Source organism: Anomaloglossus baeobatrachus, chromosome 7, assembly GCF_048569485.1.
Source record: "Anomaloglossus baeobatrachus isolate aAnoBae1 chromosome 7, aAnoBae1.hap1, whole genome shotgun sequence".
Classification (NCBI taxonomy): domain Eukaryota; kingdom Metazoa; phylum Chordata; class Amphibia; order Anura; family Aromobatidae; genus Anomaloglossus; species Anomaloglossus baeobatrachus.
Window position 1 is genome coordinate 255,004,982 of NC_134359.1, and position 18,217 is coordinate 255,023,198.

The 18,217-nt window shown below is 49.2% G+C and overlaps 1 protein-coding gene across 1 annotated transcript in view; it reads left to right on the plus strand.

Moving 5' to 3' along the window:
* TRRAP (transformation/transcription domain associated protein) overlaps positions 1-18,217 on the plus strand; it is a 467,034-nt gene that overhangs the window by 195,136 nt on the left and 253,681 nt on the right. The window contains exons 30-33 of the mRNA XM_075319755.1: positions 5,292-5,462; positions 5,965-6,033; positions 15,904-15,924; positions 16,673-16,792. Coding sequence (XP_075175870.1) covers positions 5,292-5,462; positions 5,965-6,033; positions 15,904-15,924; positions 16,673-16,792 — 381 coding nt within the window. The remainder of the gene's footprint in view (positions 1-5,291; positions 5,463-5,964; positions 6,034-15,903; positions 15,925-16,672; positions 16,793-18,217) is intronic.

Genomic DNA, 18,217 nt, shown 5'->3' on the forward strand with positions numbered 1-18,217 from the left:
CTCCGGTTATATACACCCCCTGGATGACAATCTACCCAGTTCATTGCTTTGTGTTTCAGGAGGTCACACACACTTGCAGTCTCCCTTTTGCTGGGTCCCGGCTGTTTGGAGAACAGCTGGATGACATAATTAAGGAAGCTACTGGCGGAAAGAGTACTTCCTTGCCGCAAACTAAGGCCAGGAAACCGGTCCAGAGCAGGAACCAATCGAATTTTCGTTCCTTTCGTTCCTCTAACTGGTCAGCCTCGAAGCCCTCGACCTCGTCCGCTACCGCAGCCAAGGATCATAAACCCAACTGGCGCGCAAAGCCGCGTCCTCAAAAGGCCGGAGGAGCCGCTGCCACTAAGGCAGCCTCCTCTTGACTATCTGGCTACGCCAGCAACGTCCTTGGTCAGTGGCAGGCTCTCCCACTTTGGCGACGTGTGGTTTCAACACGTCTCCGATCAGTGGGTGCGGGATATCATCTCCCACGGCTACAGGATAGAATTTTCTTCCAGCCCGCCAAACAGATTTTTTCTGTCCACCCCCCCCTGCTCCAAAGCCGCCGCCTTCTCTCAGGCCGTGGCATCCCTGCAGGCCAGCGGTGTAATTGTTCCGGTTCCCGCCCGGGAACGGTTCAGCGGTTTCTACTCAAACCTCTTTCTAGTCCCCAAAAAGGACGGTTCCGTCCGGCCCATCCTGGATCTCAAGCTTCTCAACAAGCACGTTCAGGTGCGGCACTTTCGCATGGAATCTCTGAGATCGGTCATTGCCTCAATGACCCAAGGAGATTTTCTAGCATCCATCGACATCAGAGATGCCTATCTGCATGTTCCTATTGCGGTTTCGCATCAGCGTTGGCTACGCTTTGCAATAGGAGAGGAACATTTCCAATTCGTGGCTCTCCCCTTCGGCCTAGCCACGGCCCCTCGAGTATTCAACAAGGTCATGGCAGCAGTGGTTGCGGTCCTGCACCTCCAGGGGTTGGCAGTGATTCCTTACCTGGACGACCTTCTAGTCAAGGCCTCATCCAGTGCAGACTGCCAGCGGAGTGTCTCGCTCACTCTCGCCACTCTAGTCCAGTTCGGGTGGCTGGTCAATTTGCCCAAGTCCACTCTGATTCCAACCCAGAAACTCGAGTACCTAGGGATGCAATTCGAGACTCTGCCGGCACTTGTGAAGCTGCCCTTAGTCAAACAGCAGTCTCTTCGTCTGGCGGTACGCTCTCTGCTGAGGCACCGCCGTCATTCCATCAGACACCTCATGCGGGTGCTGGGTCAGATGGTGGCGTCAATGGAAGCGGTTCCCTTTGCCCAGTTCCATCTGCGTCCCCTGCAGCTGGACATCCTCCGCTGTTGGGACAAGCGGATCTCTTCCTTGCACAGGCTGGTGGCTCTGTCGCCACAAACCAGGAGCTCTCTTCAGTGGTGGCTTCGGCCCCTCTCTCTGTCACAGGGACGCTCCTTCCTGACTCCGTCCTGGGTAATCCTCACCACGGATGCCAGTCTCTCCGGTTGGGGAGCAGTATTTCTCCATCACCGAGCACAGGGCACTTGGACTTCGTCCGAATCAGCCCTCTCGATCAATGTGCTGGAGATCAGAGCTGTGTTTCTAGCTCTCCTAGCCTTTCACCACCTGTTGGCGGGCAGGCACATCCGAGTCCAGTCAGACAACGCGACAGCGGTTGCCTACATCAATCACCAGGGCGGGACTCACAGCCGTCTGGCGATGCTGGAGGTTCAACGAATCCTCCAGTGGACGGAGGACTCGAAGTCCACCATATCTGCAGTCCACATCCCAGGCGTGGAAAACTGGGAGGCCGATTATCTCAGCCGTCAAACCGTAGACTGCGGCGAGTGGGCTCTGCATCCGGCAGTGTTCAAATCACTCTGCCGCAAGTGGGGCACTCCAGAGGTAGATCTAATGGCATCCCGGCACAACAACAAGGTTCCGGTTTACGTGGCTCGCTCCCACGATCCTCAAGCCTTCGCAGCAGACGCACTGGTTCAAGATTGGTCTCAGTTCCGTCTGGCCTATGTGTTTCCCCCTCTAGCGCTCTTGCCCAGGGTTCTGCGCAAGATCAGAATGGAGGGCCGTCGAGTCATGCTCATTGCTCCGGACTGGCCCAGGCGAGCGTGGTACCCAGACCTGCTCCGTCTGTCCGTAGAGGTGCCGTGGCGTCTCCTGGACCGCCCAGACCTTCTCTCTCAAGGTCCGTTCTTCCGCCAGAATTCTGCGGCTCTCAGATTGACGGCGTGGCTCTTGAGTCCTGGATCCTGACGGCTTCAGGCATTCCCTCTGAGGTCATCTCCACCATGACTCAGGCTCGGAAGTCTTCCTCGGCCAAGATTTACCACAGGACTTGGAACATTTTCCTGTCCTGGTGTCGTTCGTCCGGCCATGCCCCTTGGCCGTTCTCCCTGCCGACCATCCTGTCTTTTCTACAGTCCGGTCTACAGCTAGGACTGTCCCTCAATTCCCTTAAGGGACAGGTGTCGGCTCTGTCGGTATTGTTCCAGCGGCGTATCGCCCGACTGGCTCAGGTGCGCACCTTCATGCAGGGCGCATCTCACATCATTCCTCCTTACCGGCGGCCCTTGGATCCCTGGGACCTTAATCTGGTCCTCACGGCCGTACAGAAACCCCCCTTTGAGCCTCTCAGGGAAGTTCCCTTGTCTAGACTTTCACAGAAAGTTGTTTTTCTAGTAGCCATAACTTCTCTCAGGAGAGTTTCGGATTTGGCTGCGCTCTCTTCAGAATCCCCCTTTTTGGTGTTTTACCAAGACAAGGTGGTTCTTCGTCCGACTCCGGACTTTCTCCCTAAGGTGGTGTCTCCTTTCCACCTTAACCAGGACATTTCATTACCTTCTCTTTGTCCGGCCCCGGTGCATCGCTTTGAGAAGGCGTTGCACTCCTTGGATTTGGTGCGGGCGCTCCGAATCTATGTGTCACGCACCGCTGTTTTTAGGCGGTGCACATCTCTTTTTGTGCTAACCACTGGTCAGCGCAAGGGTCTCGCTGCTTCTAAACCGACTCTAGCTCGTTGGATCAGGTCGGCTATCTCCGATGCCTACCAGTGTTCTCAGGTGCCTCCCTCGCCGGGGATTAAGGCGCACTCGACCAGAGCTGTCGGTGCCTCCTGGGCTTTCAGGCACCAGGCTACGGCTCAGCAGGTTTATCAGGCTGCCACATGGTCCAGTCTGCACACTTTTTCGAAGCACTACCAGGTGCATGCTCATGCTTCGGCAGATGCGAGCTTGGGCAGATGCATTCTTCAGGCGGCTGTCGCCCATTTGTGAAGTTAGGTTTTCCTACTTCTCAGTTTGGTTTATTTCCCGCCCATGGACTGCTTTGGAACGTCCCATGGTTTGGGTCTCCCATAAGGAACGATAAAGAAAAAGAGACTTTTGTTTACTTACCGTAAATTCTTTTTCTTATAGTTCCGACATGGGAGACCCAGCACCCTCCCTGTTGCCTGTTGGCAGTTTTTTGTTCCGTGTGTTTCACCGGCTGTTGTTGGTAGACAGAGTTCTGGTCTTTCCGAGTTTACTCTTTCTCTACTTATGGGTGGATGTCCTCCTTCAGCTTTTGCACTGAACTGGGTAGATTGTCATCCAGGGGGTGTATATAGCCGGAGGGAGGAGCTACACGTTTGAGTGTAGTACTTTGTGTGTCCTCCGGAGGCAGTAGCTATACACCCATGGTTTGGGTCTCCCATGTCGGAACTATAAGAAAAAGAATTTACGGTAAGTAAACAAAATTCTCTTTTTTCTATGTCCCTACGCACCTCCCTGTACTGTTTTGATGTGCGAGAAAAGACAGACTGATACTTTTGTACATGTCTGAAGGTTGAAATGTAATGCTAAAATCTGAGCTATAGAATACACGAGTTCAGACGCAAGCCTGAGCTCAATCAGAGAGCATGTCCTGTGTTCATTGATTATCGAGTCTCATAATATCTGTACAGATAGCTAATTTGGTCCCATCCTTTGGTTTCGGCTGAACAAGACTCCATTAGCAGTCTTACCCAAAATTTCTCCCTTGACATTACATCATACATCTTGTCCCTCGCTTTGATGTCGGCTTGCATACTGAGCCCGCATAGTGCCCTGCACATGTCGGCGGGTTTAATCAGCTGTCATGTGCCTCAAACAGCCGTTGATCAGTCCGCTGTTGTTATCCTTTTAAATTACTTTGTCAGTCATTGATAGTGGAATATAACGCTCGCCGTCAGGGGGCCACGCCATCCCCCACTCCCATTAGCACGCCCGTGACTTGATCATAACAGCCGGGGGTCAGCTGATGACCACTGGCATGACCAAGTTCCTGTGAACGCGAGCTGGCATTCATAGGAGATGATGATTTCTGCTGTACAGAAATCAGCATGTACAACTCTGCACAGCACAAGCGATCGGACGAGCACAGCTTCAAGTCCCCTAAGGGGAAGAGTAAATACCATCAAAAGTGAGAAGAAATGGGTGGTGTGTTTACACTCATGCACTGAGTGTAAATGTGTTGGAGTGGAACTCCTGCTGTCCTAACCCTAACTCCGCCCCCTAACCATAGCCCCACCCCCAAGTGTAGTGCCACCCTAAAAGTAGCTTCTGTCCCTAAGCCCTGCCTCCTATGTTTAGCCCACCCGAGGTTTTATCCCTTCCCTGACCATCTGTGGACCAATATGCTCCTTATAGAAAGGTGGACACAGCTGAGCGACTGCGGGTCATCAATTTTGAGACATCGACCTGTTAGACAGCGAAGAAGCGTCGGCCTTAGGATACATCATTGTCTGATCGGCAAGGGTCTGACACCCTGCTCCCCCCGCCGATCAGATGCTCCAAGTCCTCCTGCGAGAGCCGGAAATGCTCAGTTCTGGAGCTGCCCAGTCAACTGATAGCGGCCGGGTACTGTACATCTGCCTCCCATTCAAATCAATAGGAGACGGATGTGCAGTACCCTGCAGCGGCCTGGGCAGCTCCAGAACGGAGCATTTCTGGCTGCCTTCTGGGTGCACCAAAGCGCCTACAGCAGTGGTGGCGACGTCCACCATCCGCGATCCCTGAGGGGTCTTTGTGCCTGTGGTTCACAAGAAACAGGTAAGAGGACACTGCAGGAACAGAGGATAGGTGAGAATATTATTATTTTGTTGTTTTTTTTTTTTGGGAACCTCACTCGAGTTAAAGCCGAGGGGGGATGTTTCCAGCATAAAAAATGGGCTCAAGTATATACGGTAATTGCTGGTACTTCTTTAAATCCACACATTGGCTATCTGATCCATAGTTTCTTGCTGATTTTTCTCTCTTTTTGTGGTGCAGTTTCTGGAGGGAGCCACTATAGAGGTCGACCAGATTCATACCCACATGCGGCCTCTCCTGATGATGCTTGGAGACTACCGCAGCCTGACCCTCAACGTTGTCAATCGCCTGACGTCTGTGACCCGGCTCTTCCCCAACTCCTTCAATGATAAATTCTGCGATCAGATGATGGTAAGACACTGCGACCATTATTTTACGCATCAACTATTGCACATAAGCCATGAACATTTATCACTGATCATGGTGGACCCCTACAGATGAGCCCCCATATTGGTCACCAGCAGGGGGGGGTCCCAAGCTCTGGTATCCCTCTCTTGTTGTAGGTATCTAAACCTCTGCCCACCATGAGGCCTTACGGATTTTGGTTTTGTAGTTTTGCAACCATTCGTGGGTAGGGATACGGACGTGTGCTGCAAGTCGCAGCATGTACAATCACCCGTGGCATCTTTTTAGTTTATTTTTTCCCTATTGTGATGTATATGATTACGCCCGTAGCTCCCCCTATTGATCAGTTATGAGTTTACATGCTGTTACAACACATTTGGATGTGTGATCTGTGAGTCCATCTACTGCATAAAGAATTAGAACAGCGGATTCATCTTGGTCAAGTTTTAGTCCCATCAGATCTCCGCCTGTTCCCCTAATATCTTGAATTGTTTTGTTTGCCCCATAGCAACACCTGCGCAAATGGATGGAAGTTGTGGTCATCACCCACAAAGGAGGGCAAAGAAGTGAGGGAAATGTAAGTATAGCTCGCGCATGAAAGAACACGAAGGTGCAAAGTAGGGTCTTATTTGGTATAAACGGAATAAAAAAAGAAAGAGGAACGCTCATCTTTTCAAGTTGTGTGACACCCAACATGTTATATGCTTAATGGGGGAGCAGCTGCTGCAGATACACAAGTGCACAGTACAGCAAAAGGCCAGACGTCGTGTTCACTCCGCGCTGCTGCTGAAGACTTTCCAAGGAAGATCCAGGATTCACCAGTGATTCCTCTCCGGAAGAAGAAGCTTGTAAACGCTTTGAAATGCGTTGAATAAAAATCACTTGTTTCCACTGTTCTGTCCTGGATCTTCCTGAGAAAGTCTTCAGCAGCAGCGCGGAGTGAACACGTCTGCTGTCCTCTTTCTGTATAGCTCACGCAGATATTTTTGTTAATGGCTGGATGTTTTTGTGAGTAAACCTTCAGTAAACCACGCCGCCTTTAAAGAGGGTTTCTCATCTTCATTCTTCAGCAGTGCCCTACTCTCCAGCTACTTGCCTGGGGACAGTGCACTACTGTATGATTGACAGTTGTGACCTTCGCCATCGTCACGCTACTGGACAAATCTGCATGCTTTTGATGTGTGTATATGAGACAGGTTTTCCTTTGTAGCATCGGAGGAGCATAGGGGCTCTGAAGCCGGACGGACTGGAAGTTAACAGCAATTTGGCCAGCTTCAGAGCAGCACTTACAAGCTCTATTGGAAAAAGCTTGTAAGCACTGCACTCCTTACCTGAGAAAGCAACTACCTCTGATAGACTACTGCTTGTTACCTAGGTTACTGGCCACCTCTGCAATATAATGTAATTAAAAATCTCACCATTATTGAAAACGGGATTTTTTTGATAAACCGTATATTATTATTATTATTTATTTTTATTAAAAATAAAAACATTTTTAATAATACAAATAGTATTATTATTTTATTATAATTAATAATAAAGCCAATAATAGTTTTTTATTTTATTTGAATATTTGTATTAATAAAAATACAAAAATTATTCTTATGAATAAAAACAATACTAATTGTATTAATATTAATAATAATAATATAAAAATAAAATAATTAAAAATAGTATTTTCTTCGGCGCTCCATTGGGAGACCCAGACGATTGGGTGTATAGCTACTGCCTCCGGAGGCCACACAAAGTATTACACTAAAAAGTGTAAGGCCCCTCCCCTTCTGCATATACACCCCCCGTGGGATCACGGGCTGCTTCAGTTTTATGCTTTGTGCGAAGGAGGTCAGACATCCACGCATAGCTCCACTGTTTTAGTCAGCAGCAGCTGCTGACTATGTCGGATGGAAGAAAAGAGGGCCCATACTAGGGCCCCCAGCATGCTCCCTTCTCACCCCACTTTTGTCGGGTGTTTGTTAAGGTTGAGGTACCCATTGCGGGTACGGAGGCTGGAGCCCACATGCTGTTTTCCTTCCCCATCCCCCCTCAGGGCTCTGGGTGAAGTGGGATCTTACCGGTCTCCAGGCACTGAGACCGGGCTCCATCCACAGACCCGGAGATCCTGCTGGATATGGAGCTGGGTATCGTCAGGGACAGGGCCCTGCTACATTAAGGTACTCTGTGTCCCCGTACACATCGCGCACACACACACCAGCATTGCTGGGAGTGCTAGTGCGCCGGGGACAACAGCGCGGAGCGCTTGTGCTATTATTCACTGCAGCTTAGCTGAGTGAATTTATGTGTTAGAAACTGCCGCGCCGGCCGTTGCGGGGTGTTTTACACTGTGGCGCGGCTGGGACTTGTGGTGCGCCGGGGACTTCCGCGCTGGCCGTGCACACTCAGAGAGGCGCAGATTCCTGGCGGGCTCAATCACGGCCAAGGAAGGCAGCCGGAGGAACCGCTACCAAGGCGGTTTCCTCATGACGTTCAGCCCTCTCTCTCCGCATCCGCGGTCGGTGGCAGACTCTCCCGCTTTGGCGACATTTAGCTGCCACAGGTCAAAGACCGGTGGGTGAGAGACATTTTGTCTCACGTGTACAGGATAGAGTTCTGTTCTCGTCCTCCGGCTAGATCTTCAGAAATTCCTCACCTCCCGACCGAGCCGATGCTCTTCTGCAGGCACAAGGAGTGGTAATCCCTGTTCCTCCTCAGGAACAAGATACGGGTTGTACTCCAATCTGGTTGTGGTACCAAAAAAGGACGGCTCTTTCCGTTCCGTTTTGGACCTAAAACTGCTCAACAAGCACGTGAAAACCAGGCGGTTCCGGATGGAATCCCTCCGCTCCGTCATTGCCTCAATGTCTCAAGGAGATTTCCTAGCGTCAATAGACATCAGGATGCTTATCTCCACGTGCCGATTGCTCCAGAGCACCGGTGTTGGCTACAATTCGTTATTGAAGACGAGCATCTTCAGTTCGTAGCCCTGCCCTTCGGTCTGGCGACAGCCCCACGGATTTTCACCAAGTTCATGGCAGCAGTGGGAGCAGTCCTGCACTCTCAGGGTCACTCTGTGATCCCTTACTTGGACGATCTACTTGTCAAGGCACCCTCTCAAGAGGCATGCCAACACAGCCTGAACGTGGCGCTGGAGACTCTCCAGAGTTTCGGGTGGATCATAAACTTTTCAAAGTTAAATCTGACACCGACCCAATCGCTGACATATCTTGGCATGGAGCTTCACACTCTCTCAGCGATAGTGCAGCTCCCGCTGGACATACGGCGTTCACTACAGACGGGGGTGCAGTCTCTCCTTCAAGGCCAGTCACACCCCTTAAGACGCCTCATGCAGAGGCAGTCCCTTTCGCGCAGTTTTTCATCTGCGTCCACTTCTATGGGACATTCTTCGCCAATGGGATGGGAAGTCGACGTCCCTAGACAGGAACGTACCCCTTTCTCAGACGGGCAAGGACTCTCTTCAGAGGAGTCCACCCTTCAGATCAATGTTCTGGACATCTGGGCAGGGTATCTTGCCCTGCAAGCCTTCCAGCAGAGGCTGGAAGGCAAACAGATCCGAATTCAGTCGGACAACTTCGCAGCGGTGGCATACATCAACCACCAAGGCGGAACACGCAGTCGGCAAGCCTCCCAGGAAGTCCGGCGGATTCTGATGTGGGTGGAAGACAGAGCATACACCATATCCGCAGTTCACATCCCGGGCGTAGAAAACTGGGAAGCAGACGTCCTCAGTCGCCAGGGCATGGACGCAGGGGAATGGTCTCTGCACCCGGACGGGTTTCAAGAAATTTGTAGCCGCTGGGGGAGGCCGGACGTCGACCTAATGGCGTCTCGGCACAACAACAAGGGCCCGATTTTCATGGCGCGGTCTCACGATCAAAGAGTTCTGGCGGCAGGCGCCTTAGTTCAGGATTGGTCGCAGGTCCAGCTACCCTATGTGTTTCCCCCTCTGGCACTGTTGCCAGAGGGCTACGCAAGATCAGCTCCGATTGCCGCCGCGCCATCCTCGTCGCCCCAGACTGGCCGAGGAGGTCGTGGTACCCGCATCTGTGGCATCTCACGGTCGGCCAACCGTGGGCACTACCAGACCGGCCAGACTTACTGTCCCAAGGGCCGTTTTTTCCATCTGAATTCTACGGCCCTGAACCTGACTGTGTGGCCATTGAGTCCTGGATCCTAGCGTCTTCAGGATTATCTCAAGACGTCATTGCCACCATGAGACGGGCTAGGAAGCCGACGTCTGCCAAGATCTACCACAAGACGTGGAAGATATTCTTATCTTAGTGCTCTGCTCAGGGAGTGTCTCCCTGGACATTTGCATTGCCTACTTTTCCTTCCTTCCTGCAATCTGGTTTGGGAAAAGGTTTGTCGCTCGGCTCCCTTAACGGACGAGTCCCAGCGCTGTCTGTATTCTTTCAGAAGCGCATAGTACGTCTTCCTCAGGTACGCACGTTCCTGCAGGGGGTTGTCACATTGTCCCTCCGTACAAGAGGCCGTTAGACCCATGGGATCTGAACAGGGTACTAATTGCTCTCCAGGAGCCGCCCTTTGAGCCTCTGAGGGATGTTTCACTTTCTCGACTTTCACAGAAAGTGGCCTTTTTTGGTAGCGGTCACATCTCTTCAGAGAGTGTCCGAGCTAGCAGCGCGGTCATCCAAGGCTCCCTTCCTGGTGTTTCACCAAGACAAGGTAGTGCTGCGCCTGATTCCGGGGTTTCTCCCTAAGGTGGTATCCCCCTTTCATCTCAGTCAGGATATCTCCTTACCTTCCTTTTTCCTCATCCAGTTCATCGATATGAATTGGATTTGCATTTGTTGGATCTGATGAGAGCGCTCAGAATCTACTTTTCCCGCACGGCGCCCCTGCGCCGCTCGGATGCACTCTTTGTACTTGTCGCTGGTCAGCGCAAAGGGTCGCAGGCTTACAAATCCACCCTGGCTCGATGGATCAAGGAACCAATTCTTGAAGTCTACCGTTCTGCTGGGCTTCCGGTTCCATCAGGGCTGAAGGCCCATTCTACCAGAGCCGTGGGTGCGTCCTGGGCATTACGGCACCAGGCTACGGCTCAGAAGGTGTGCCAGGCGGCTACCTGGGCGAGTCTGCACACCTTCACCAAGCGTTATCAGGTGCATGCCTACGCTTAGGCGGATGCCAGCCTAAGTAGAAGAGTCCTGCAGGCGGCGGTTGCCTCCATGTAGGGGAGGGCTGTTTTTACAGTCCAAACTTGAGGTATTAATTTACCCACCCAGGGACTGCTTTTGGACGTCCCAATCGTCTGGGTCTCCCAATGGAGCGCCGAAGAAGAAGGGAATTTTGTTACTTACCGTAAATTCCTTTTCTTCTAGCTCCAATTGGGAGACCCAGCACCCGCCCCCGTTCCTTCGGGATTTTTGGTTGTTCGGGTACACATGTTGTTCATGTTGAATGGTTTCAGTTCCCCGATGTTCCTTCGGATTGAATTGTTTAACCAGTTATTGGCTTTCCTCCTTCTTGCTTTTGCACTAAAACTGAAGCAGCCCGTGATCCCACGGGGGGTGTATATGCAGAAGGGGAGGGGCCTTACACTTTTTAGTGTAATACTTTGTGTGGCCTCCGGAGGCAGTAGCTATACACCCAATCGTCTGGGTCTCCCAATTGGAGCTAGAAGAAAAGGAATTTACGGTAAGTAACAAAATTCCCTTCGTTTTTATGTATTATTAATAATAAAAATATTATTGCTAATAAAACCAATAGTTTTTTATTTTATTTGATTATTATTAATAAAAATACAAAAAAAATTATTCTTATTATGAATAAAAACAATACTAATTGTATTAATATAAAAATATAATATTATTATTTTGTATTATTATTATTATTATTATTATTATTATTATTATTATTATTATTATTATTATTATTATTATTATTATTATTATTATTAATAAATAATAATATTTTAGCGCCATTTATTCCATGGCGCTTACATGTGAAAAGGGGTATACATAATAGGGACAAGTACAGCACAGATTGCCAAGTTGCCTAGTTTTGCAAACAGGTTTTCAATTTTTACCATCAATAATGGTAAAAATAACCATTTAGCAATAAAAGATGCACCCATTTGTGTTACATTGATGCTGTGGCCGCTACCTATGAACTCCCCCTCGAAGTAACATAAGTTATTAGTATTCCAGTATGGAAAGGTTAATGTTTCCTACACAGGCGGAGAACGCTCGCCCAGGGAAAAATAAAATAAAAAAATGCGTCATTGATTTTTGGGACTTGAGCACAACATTTATTAGCGATGTTTGGTTTGCGGCGCGGGGATCAGACACATAAATGACACCGCCATGTATTATGGTCTGACCGGAGACGTGTCATCTGCATTGAGATTACTTGTCCGCTGACTACAGCCGTTCACCGTGCGTTTGTGCATGGGGTTGTAGTCTGATTGTGGTGTATTGGGCTCTCGGACTGTCTTGCTTCTTAATATGTTGGGTTTATTTGTATCAGATTGATGCGGTTCATTGTATACTGATGGGCTATCCTAAGGATAGAGCGTGGATATCCGATCGGTGAGGATCCGGCACCACCATCTATCTCTGGATTATGATGGTGCTGGGGACCTCTACAGCCATAAACACCATTCATATGTATTTATATACTACATCTCGCTCTTTTTCTGAGCTGCAGTACCCAAGAATGGCCACTTTTTGGCGTCCCAGCACCTTGGCCACAAAGAACCATGGAACAGTTGACCCCCGACGATCAGCTGATCTTAAATCCAGCATTACTGGATGTAAACAGTGTAAGGTGCTGGGACGCCGTGTAGTGGCCATTCTTGGGTACTGCACCTCAGCTGTGACAGATGCAGCCTCATCTCATCTAGGTGACTTAGTGTGGAGTTGGCATTTTGAGGTAACCTAGCCTTACTTTAAAGCCCCATAATGCAAAAAATGTTCGAAAAGGTGTTCTCCACTACTTTTACATTGATGGCCTATCCTTAAGATAGGTCATCAATATCTTATCGGCCGGGTCCAACACCCCGCACCCCCACCGATCAGCTGTTCTCATTGCGAGCAGTGGGTAAAAATGCTCAGTTCCGGAGCTGCCCCATCAACTGATTGCGTCCGACGCCGGGTACTGCACATCCGCCTCCCATTCAACTCAATAGGAGTTGGATGTACAGTACCTGGCTGCGGCTGCTTTCAGAAAAGTAGTTGCTGGCACAGTCAGCAGCTGACCAGCAGGGGTGTCGTGTGTTGAACCCCGGTCGATAAGACATTGATGACCTACCTAGGCCTTTAAAGGGAATCTGTCACCAGGTTTTTGCCACCTAATCTGAGAGCCGCTTAATGTAGGGGCAGAGATCCTGATTCCAATGATGTGTCACTTATTTAGTTGCTTAGTGTAGTTTTGGTTAAATCACTGTTTAATCAGCAGTAGATTATCATTACTGGACTACTTGGAGTAGTCCTGCCTATTCATGAGCTAGATCTGCAGCAGAGAAAACATTGAGTTTATCAAAATGACAGCAAACAGCTCAGTAAGTGACACATCGCTGGAATCAGGATCTCTGCCTCTACATTATGCTGCTCTCAAATGGGGGAGCAAAAACCTGGTGACAGATTCCCTTTAAGCAACAAGTTATACCATTGCTGTGGAGTTGCCAAGAGGACCTGTAAACTACCATTTAGCCTTGCAATAAATGCATCAGTTGGGTGATTTTTGGTAACATATCCCTTGACATTTTACATTAGATATAGCGGCCTCTGGTCCTGGCAGGTTGATGTGATAATCTTTAGTGATCGGTCAATAGTAATTATTTGTGTTTAATGGTTGCTGAGAATTATTCCAGGATTCGGCACGGCAAAAAAATGCTCTTTTTTCCCCATTGACGTGCATTAGGTTTGTTACTTGTGACGAATACCGGGATAGAACTTTGGGATTTGTTACAAATAATCCAAACACGAATAGTTACTATTCACCCATCAGGAATAATCTTCTTCTTTCTTCATTGCGTGCAGTTGAATGACCTTCCAGTAGGGGGCGATAGAAGTATATGAGCGGTGTTCTATGGACTTGTTAGATAAAAAAAAATACATAGAATTGTTACTTTTCCCACTTGTTTGCGGTAACCTCCGGTCCCGCTGATGTGTGCAGTGCAGTTTTGCAGACTAGGGCCATACGGCTAGGAGGGCTTTGTAAGTCTCAAGTGCAATGCTAAGGACAAGGCCGTGTGGTCAATCAGGAGGCATTGTAGGCGCAGTTTGCGCCCATATCTGGCCTCTTTAGGGACATCTCAGTGTTTCCATTTCTCCCTCTGATTGATGGCTGTCACTAGATGCACAGCAATTAAGGAGAAAGCTGGGAGGTGGGGGGCAAACCGGAGCTCAGAAGTACGCCGGACCCCTAGATCACAACCCAGTGGATGTAAATGTTAGAAAAACAAAGCCATCACCGCACTGGCCGGTGCTGACCCGGTCCCTTTAATGTGCCCACCTCGCATATTGTGTGGGGCCATTACCATAAGTCAGTACTGAGATCAATGCAGCCTTAAAGGGAACCTGTCACCAGATTTTTCCCTATTAAACTAAAAGAACCCCCTTCTGCAGACCCTGGGCTGCATTCTATGAAGGTGCACCTTGGCCCTGACTCCCCTTCCAGACCCCAAAAATATCTTTATAAAACGTGGCCGTTAGGTATGCTAATTACCTTGGTTGGCCAGATGGGCGGGCTCTTTTTCGGCTCCTTATCCCCCCTGCTGCCGGTGATCGTCGTCCTCCTTTCTTGATTGACGTGATGACGCCTCGTCATCATCCTCGTTGCATTTTCAAATCTCGCGCCTGTGCAGTTAGGTCAGCTCGCGCAGGCGCAGTTCGCTCTGCAATATCGCGGGCAGAAGACATAGCTGCCCTTGCTCGCACCGGCGAGATTATGGGCGGGTACGAGTATGGCGCTTGAGAGGTCATGCACAGCGTCGACCATAAGATCGCGCCTGCGCATTTAGCTCACCGGTACGAGCACGGGCAGCTATGTTTTCTGCTCTGCCCGCGATATGGCAGAGCAAACTGCGCCTGCGCGAGCAGACATGACTACACAGGCACGAGATTTGAAAATGCGATGAGGAGGATGACCGAAACGTCATCACGTAAATCAAGGAAGGAGGACGGCGATCAGCTACAGGAGTCAAGGGGGACAGGAGCAGAAAATGAGCCCGCCCATCTGGCCAACACAGGTAATTAGCATATGTGGGGGTCATGTTTTCTAAAGTTCTTTTTGGGGTCTGGAAGGGGAGTCGGGGCCAAGGTGCACCTTCATAGAATGCAGCCCCGGAGCTGCAGAAGGGGGTTCTTTTAGTTTAATAGGGAAAAATCTGGTGACAGGTTCCCTTTTAACCTGGCATGTTATAGGTGATGAGTAAACTGGAGGGCGGCTTAATGTTATATGAAAGGGGGCTCTTGTGTAACGGCGGAGTGTACGGTATTGATTTCCGCCCCATTCACTTGGATTGGAACGAAGTGCAATACCAGACACAGCCTGTGGGCAAGAGTAGCGCTGTTCTGAAGGAGAAATAAATTCAGACTTTATTTTTTTTATTTTTTTTTTTTTTAATCTACAGCTTATTTACACCAAATTAGAATTCTCATCTAGCAATAAAGCCTAAGTCTTATGAAAAAAGCCACTTTTGACTTTAAGGATTGCAGCTTCCAATAGGTGGCGCTAGAGTTTGTCTCCTTCCTCACTGGAGGGACAATTTGAACAACTTATTTAAATATTTGCCCCTATTAAGGACAAAATCCTGACACCCATACTGATTATTTAACTTAGGGCATAAGTGCTCAGCTTTGTTCTCCAGCAGGAGCACTTCTCTGTGCTTGCATATGATGAGAAAATGATCAATGGGGTCTCTGAACCCAGAACCGCATCCCATTACTATTTAAAAGATTAGTTACCCTTTAAAGGTAATCTGTCAGCAGGTTTTTGCTATTTAATCATAGTGCAGTATAATGGAAGAGCAGATACCCTTATTTCAGGCATGAGTTGCTCAATAAGATGCTTGATCTAGTTTGAATACAATTAATGTATTATCTGCAGGAGATTATCACTGCCTGAATGGGTCTCAAATGCAGAGCAGTAAAACTAATCTTTGTAACCCCACCCCCACTGCTGATTGGCTGCTTTCTGTCAATATAGTGTGGACAGCAGCCAATCATGGATGTGGGCGGGGTTATACACATCTCTGCTAGATCTACTGCAGTGAAAATAAGGATTTTTAACAAAACTGCAGCAAGCAGCCCAGTAAGTTACACATCATTGGAATTAGGGTCTCTGTCTCTATATTGTGCTGCTCTCAGATTACATAGCAAAAACATGTTCACAGATTCCCTTTAAGTGACTCTGTAATTGGTCCGCCCGCTCCTCAGATTCTCACTGTCCTCTTTCTTTGGTCCAGCCTGCCGTGGAGGGGGTAGAGGTGAGATTTGGAGTTGTCGAAAAGTTGTCGTTGTCCTGGTCTCCTGTGCCGTAGTCCTCAGACCTGTCCTCGCGCTCCCCGGACAGTGTGGGCCCCTGAGGACGGGTGTGAGGACCACATGTCGTATTGTGTAAGAGGTGTTGTGCTTTTTGTACCTTCCAGTGTTGTGTGCAGTCTTTTCTGTGTGTGTTTTGTGGCCTTCGTCATATGGACAGTAGCTGTATGAATCCTGCATGGCTTCCCTGTACGGTTAGGATCCCAAGAGCCGCGTTTCGGAATTCTTGAAGCTTCTCGTCTACGTTTTCAAGATCACTGTCCCGGCTATGCCGTTACATGCTTTTGGCTTCTGTGGCAAACCAGAGTGTGTGTATATGTTCACAGCAGACAGAGATCTTAAAAATGATATATGGCATATTCCCACCGGTTGGTCATCCGGGAGAGTCTTGACCTTGTAAACCCTTCTCTGCCCCCTTTTACCCCCACTTTAGTACTCCACGCACCTTTCGTGAATTTGTACCATGTTCTTAAATGTCCAGCTCCTTTTTAGCGCCAGAACTACTTAGCAAAATCCAATTTCGGGCAGAAAAAAAAATCCATATTCCCTTATCCGAGCATCAGCAGCAAGAGTGTCGTCAACGGAACAGAACGTCTAGAGCCGAGGGGTTTGCATGAGCAAAGTGGCCGCCGGCAATCTTCATATCCCCGGTGATTACCCTTGTGACTCCTTGTGCCGTTCTTTTTCTTCTAGGAAATGAAGATTTGTTCTGCAATTATAAACCTCTTTCACCTGATTCCGGCGGCTCCGCAGACCCTGGTAAAGCCCTTACTGGAGGTGGTTATGAAAACTGAACGGGCCATGCTCATAGAGGTATGTCCATAAACAGGGAGGTTCATTTCCAGCCTTAAAGGGGCTGTCCAGCACCGATATATTGATGATCTAGTCTTGGGATTGGGGATCATGGTCAAATCATGGGGAGCCAGAACCGAGACACCAATCAATCTGCTGTTTGCAGCTCCCAGGAGCAATAACAGATGTATAAAGATTGGACACCACAGTACTGTCCACTGTGTAGACCGACACACAGAGGAAAAAAAAAAGCCAGACAGAAAGAGACAGAGGCAGACAGGGAAAGAGACGGGGGACGGAGACAGACACAGGGACAGTTACTATCCCAGGCAACGCCCGGGTACTAAGCTAATATATATATATATATATATATATATATATATATATATATATATATATATATATATTATAATCTCCTATGCCTCCTGTATCGGCGCGGATCCAGCTGTGCCGCGGCTTGTGGTGAAGGCCTCACTTGGGGTTGTAACTTCACGTGAGCCCCCACATCTAGTCAACGCTGGCTTCTGTCTCCTCGCCTTCGGACCAGGAAGTGAGTCCCGCGGCTGCACTCACTTCCTGTTGATTGTTCGTTTGGTCCGAAGGCTGGGAGAAGAAAGCTGTCACTGATTGGATGTGGGGCTCGCATGACATCACAACCCCACATGAGCCACGGCACCGCTGGAAGGGCGCCGGTATGGGAGGTGACCATAGGCTTTATTACTTTACCTTGGGGAGATGTGGAATCAAAAGGGGTTGTCCTAGTAGTGGAAACCCTATAAGAGCGGAGCTGCAGTACCTGAGAATGTGCACTACATGGTGTGCAGAGTTGTGTTAGCCATCCACCACGGCTGCTGTCTGCAAAAAGCTGCTCGGTGGTGGCGGGATCTGATCTGATCTGATCTTGCTATAAATATAAAAATATGTCATTAATATCAAAGTCCTGGAAATCCCTGCTTTAATCCATACATCAATGTAGTAAAATCGCTTTTCTCATAGGGAAAAAAACATTGTGCAAATTTGCTTTCCTTAGGTCAGAAATGGAAGTTTAGACCTGCTGGGAGTAGATTTGAACTATAAACTGCGCCCAATTTCTGGCCAAACGAATAGTAACGCTAAAGGGGGCTTTACACGCAGCGATTTCGCTAGCGAGCGCACCTGCCCCCGTCGTTTGTGCGTCACGGGCAAATCGCTGCCCGTGGCGCACAAAATTGTTAGGAGCCGTCACACGGACTTACCTGCCTAGCGACGTCGCTGTGGCCGGTGAACCACCTCCTTTCTAAGGGGGAGGTTCGTGCGGAGTCACAGCGATGTCACTAAGCGGCCGCCCAATAGAAGCGGAGATGAGCGGCCGTAACATCCCGCCCACCTCCTTCCTTCCTCATTGCCGACGGCCGCAGGTAAGCTGTAGTTCGTCGTTCCCGAGGTGTCACACATAGCAATGTGTGC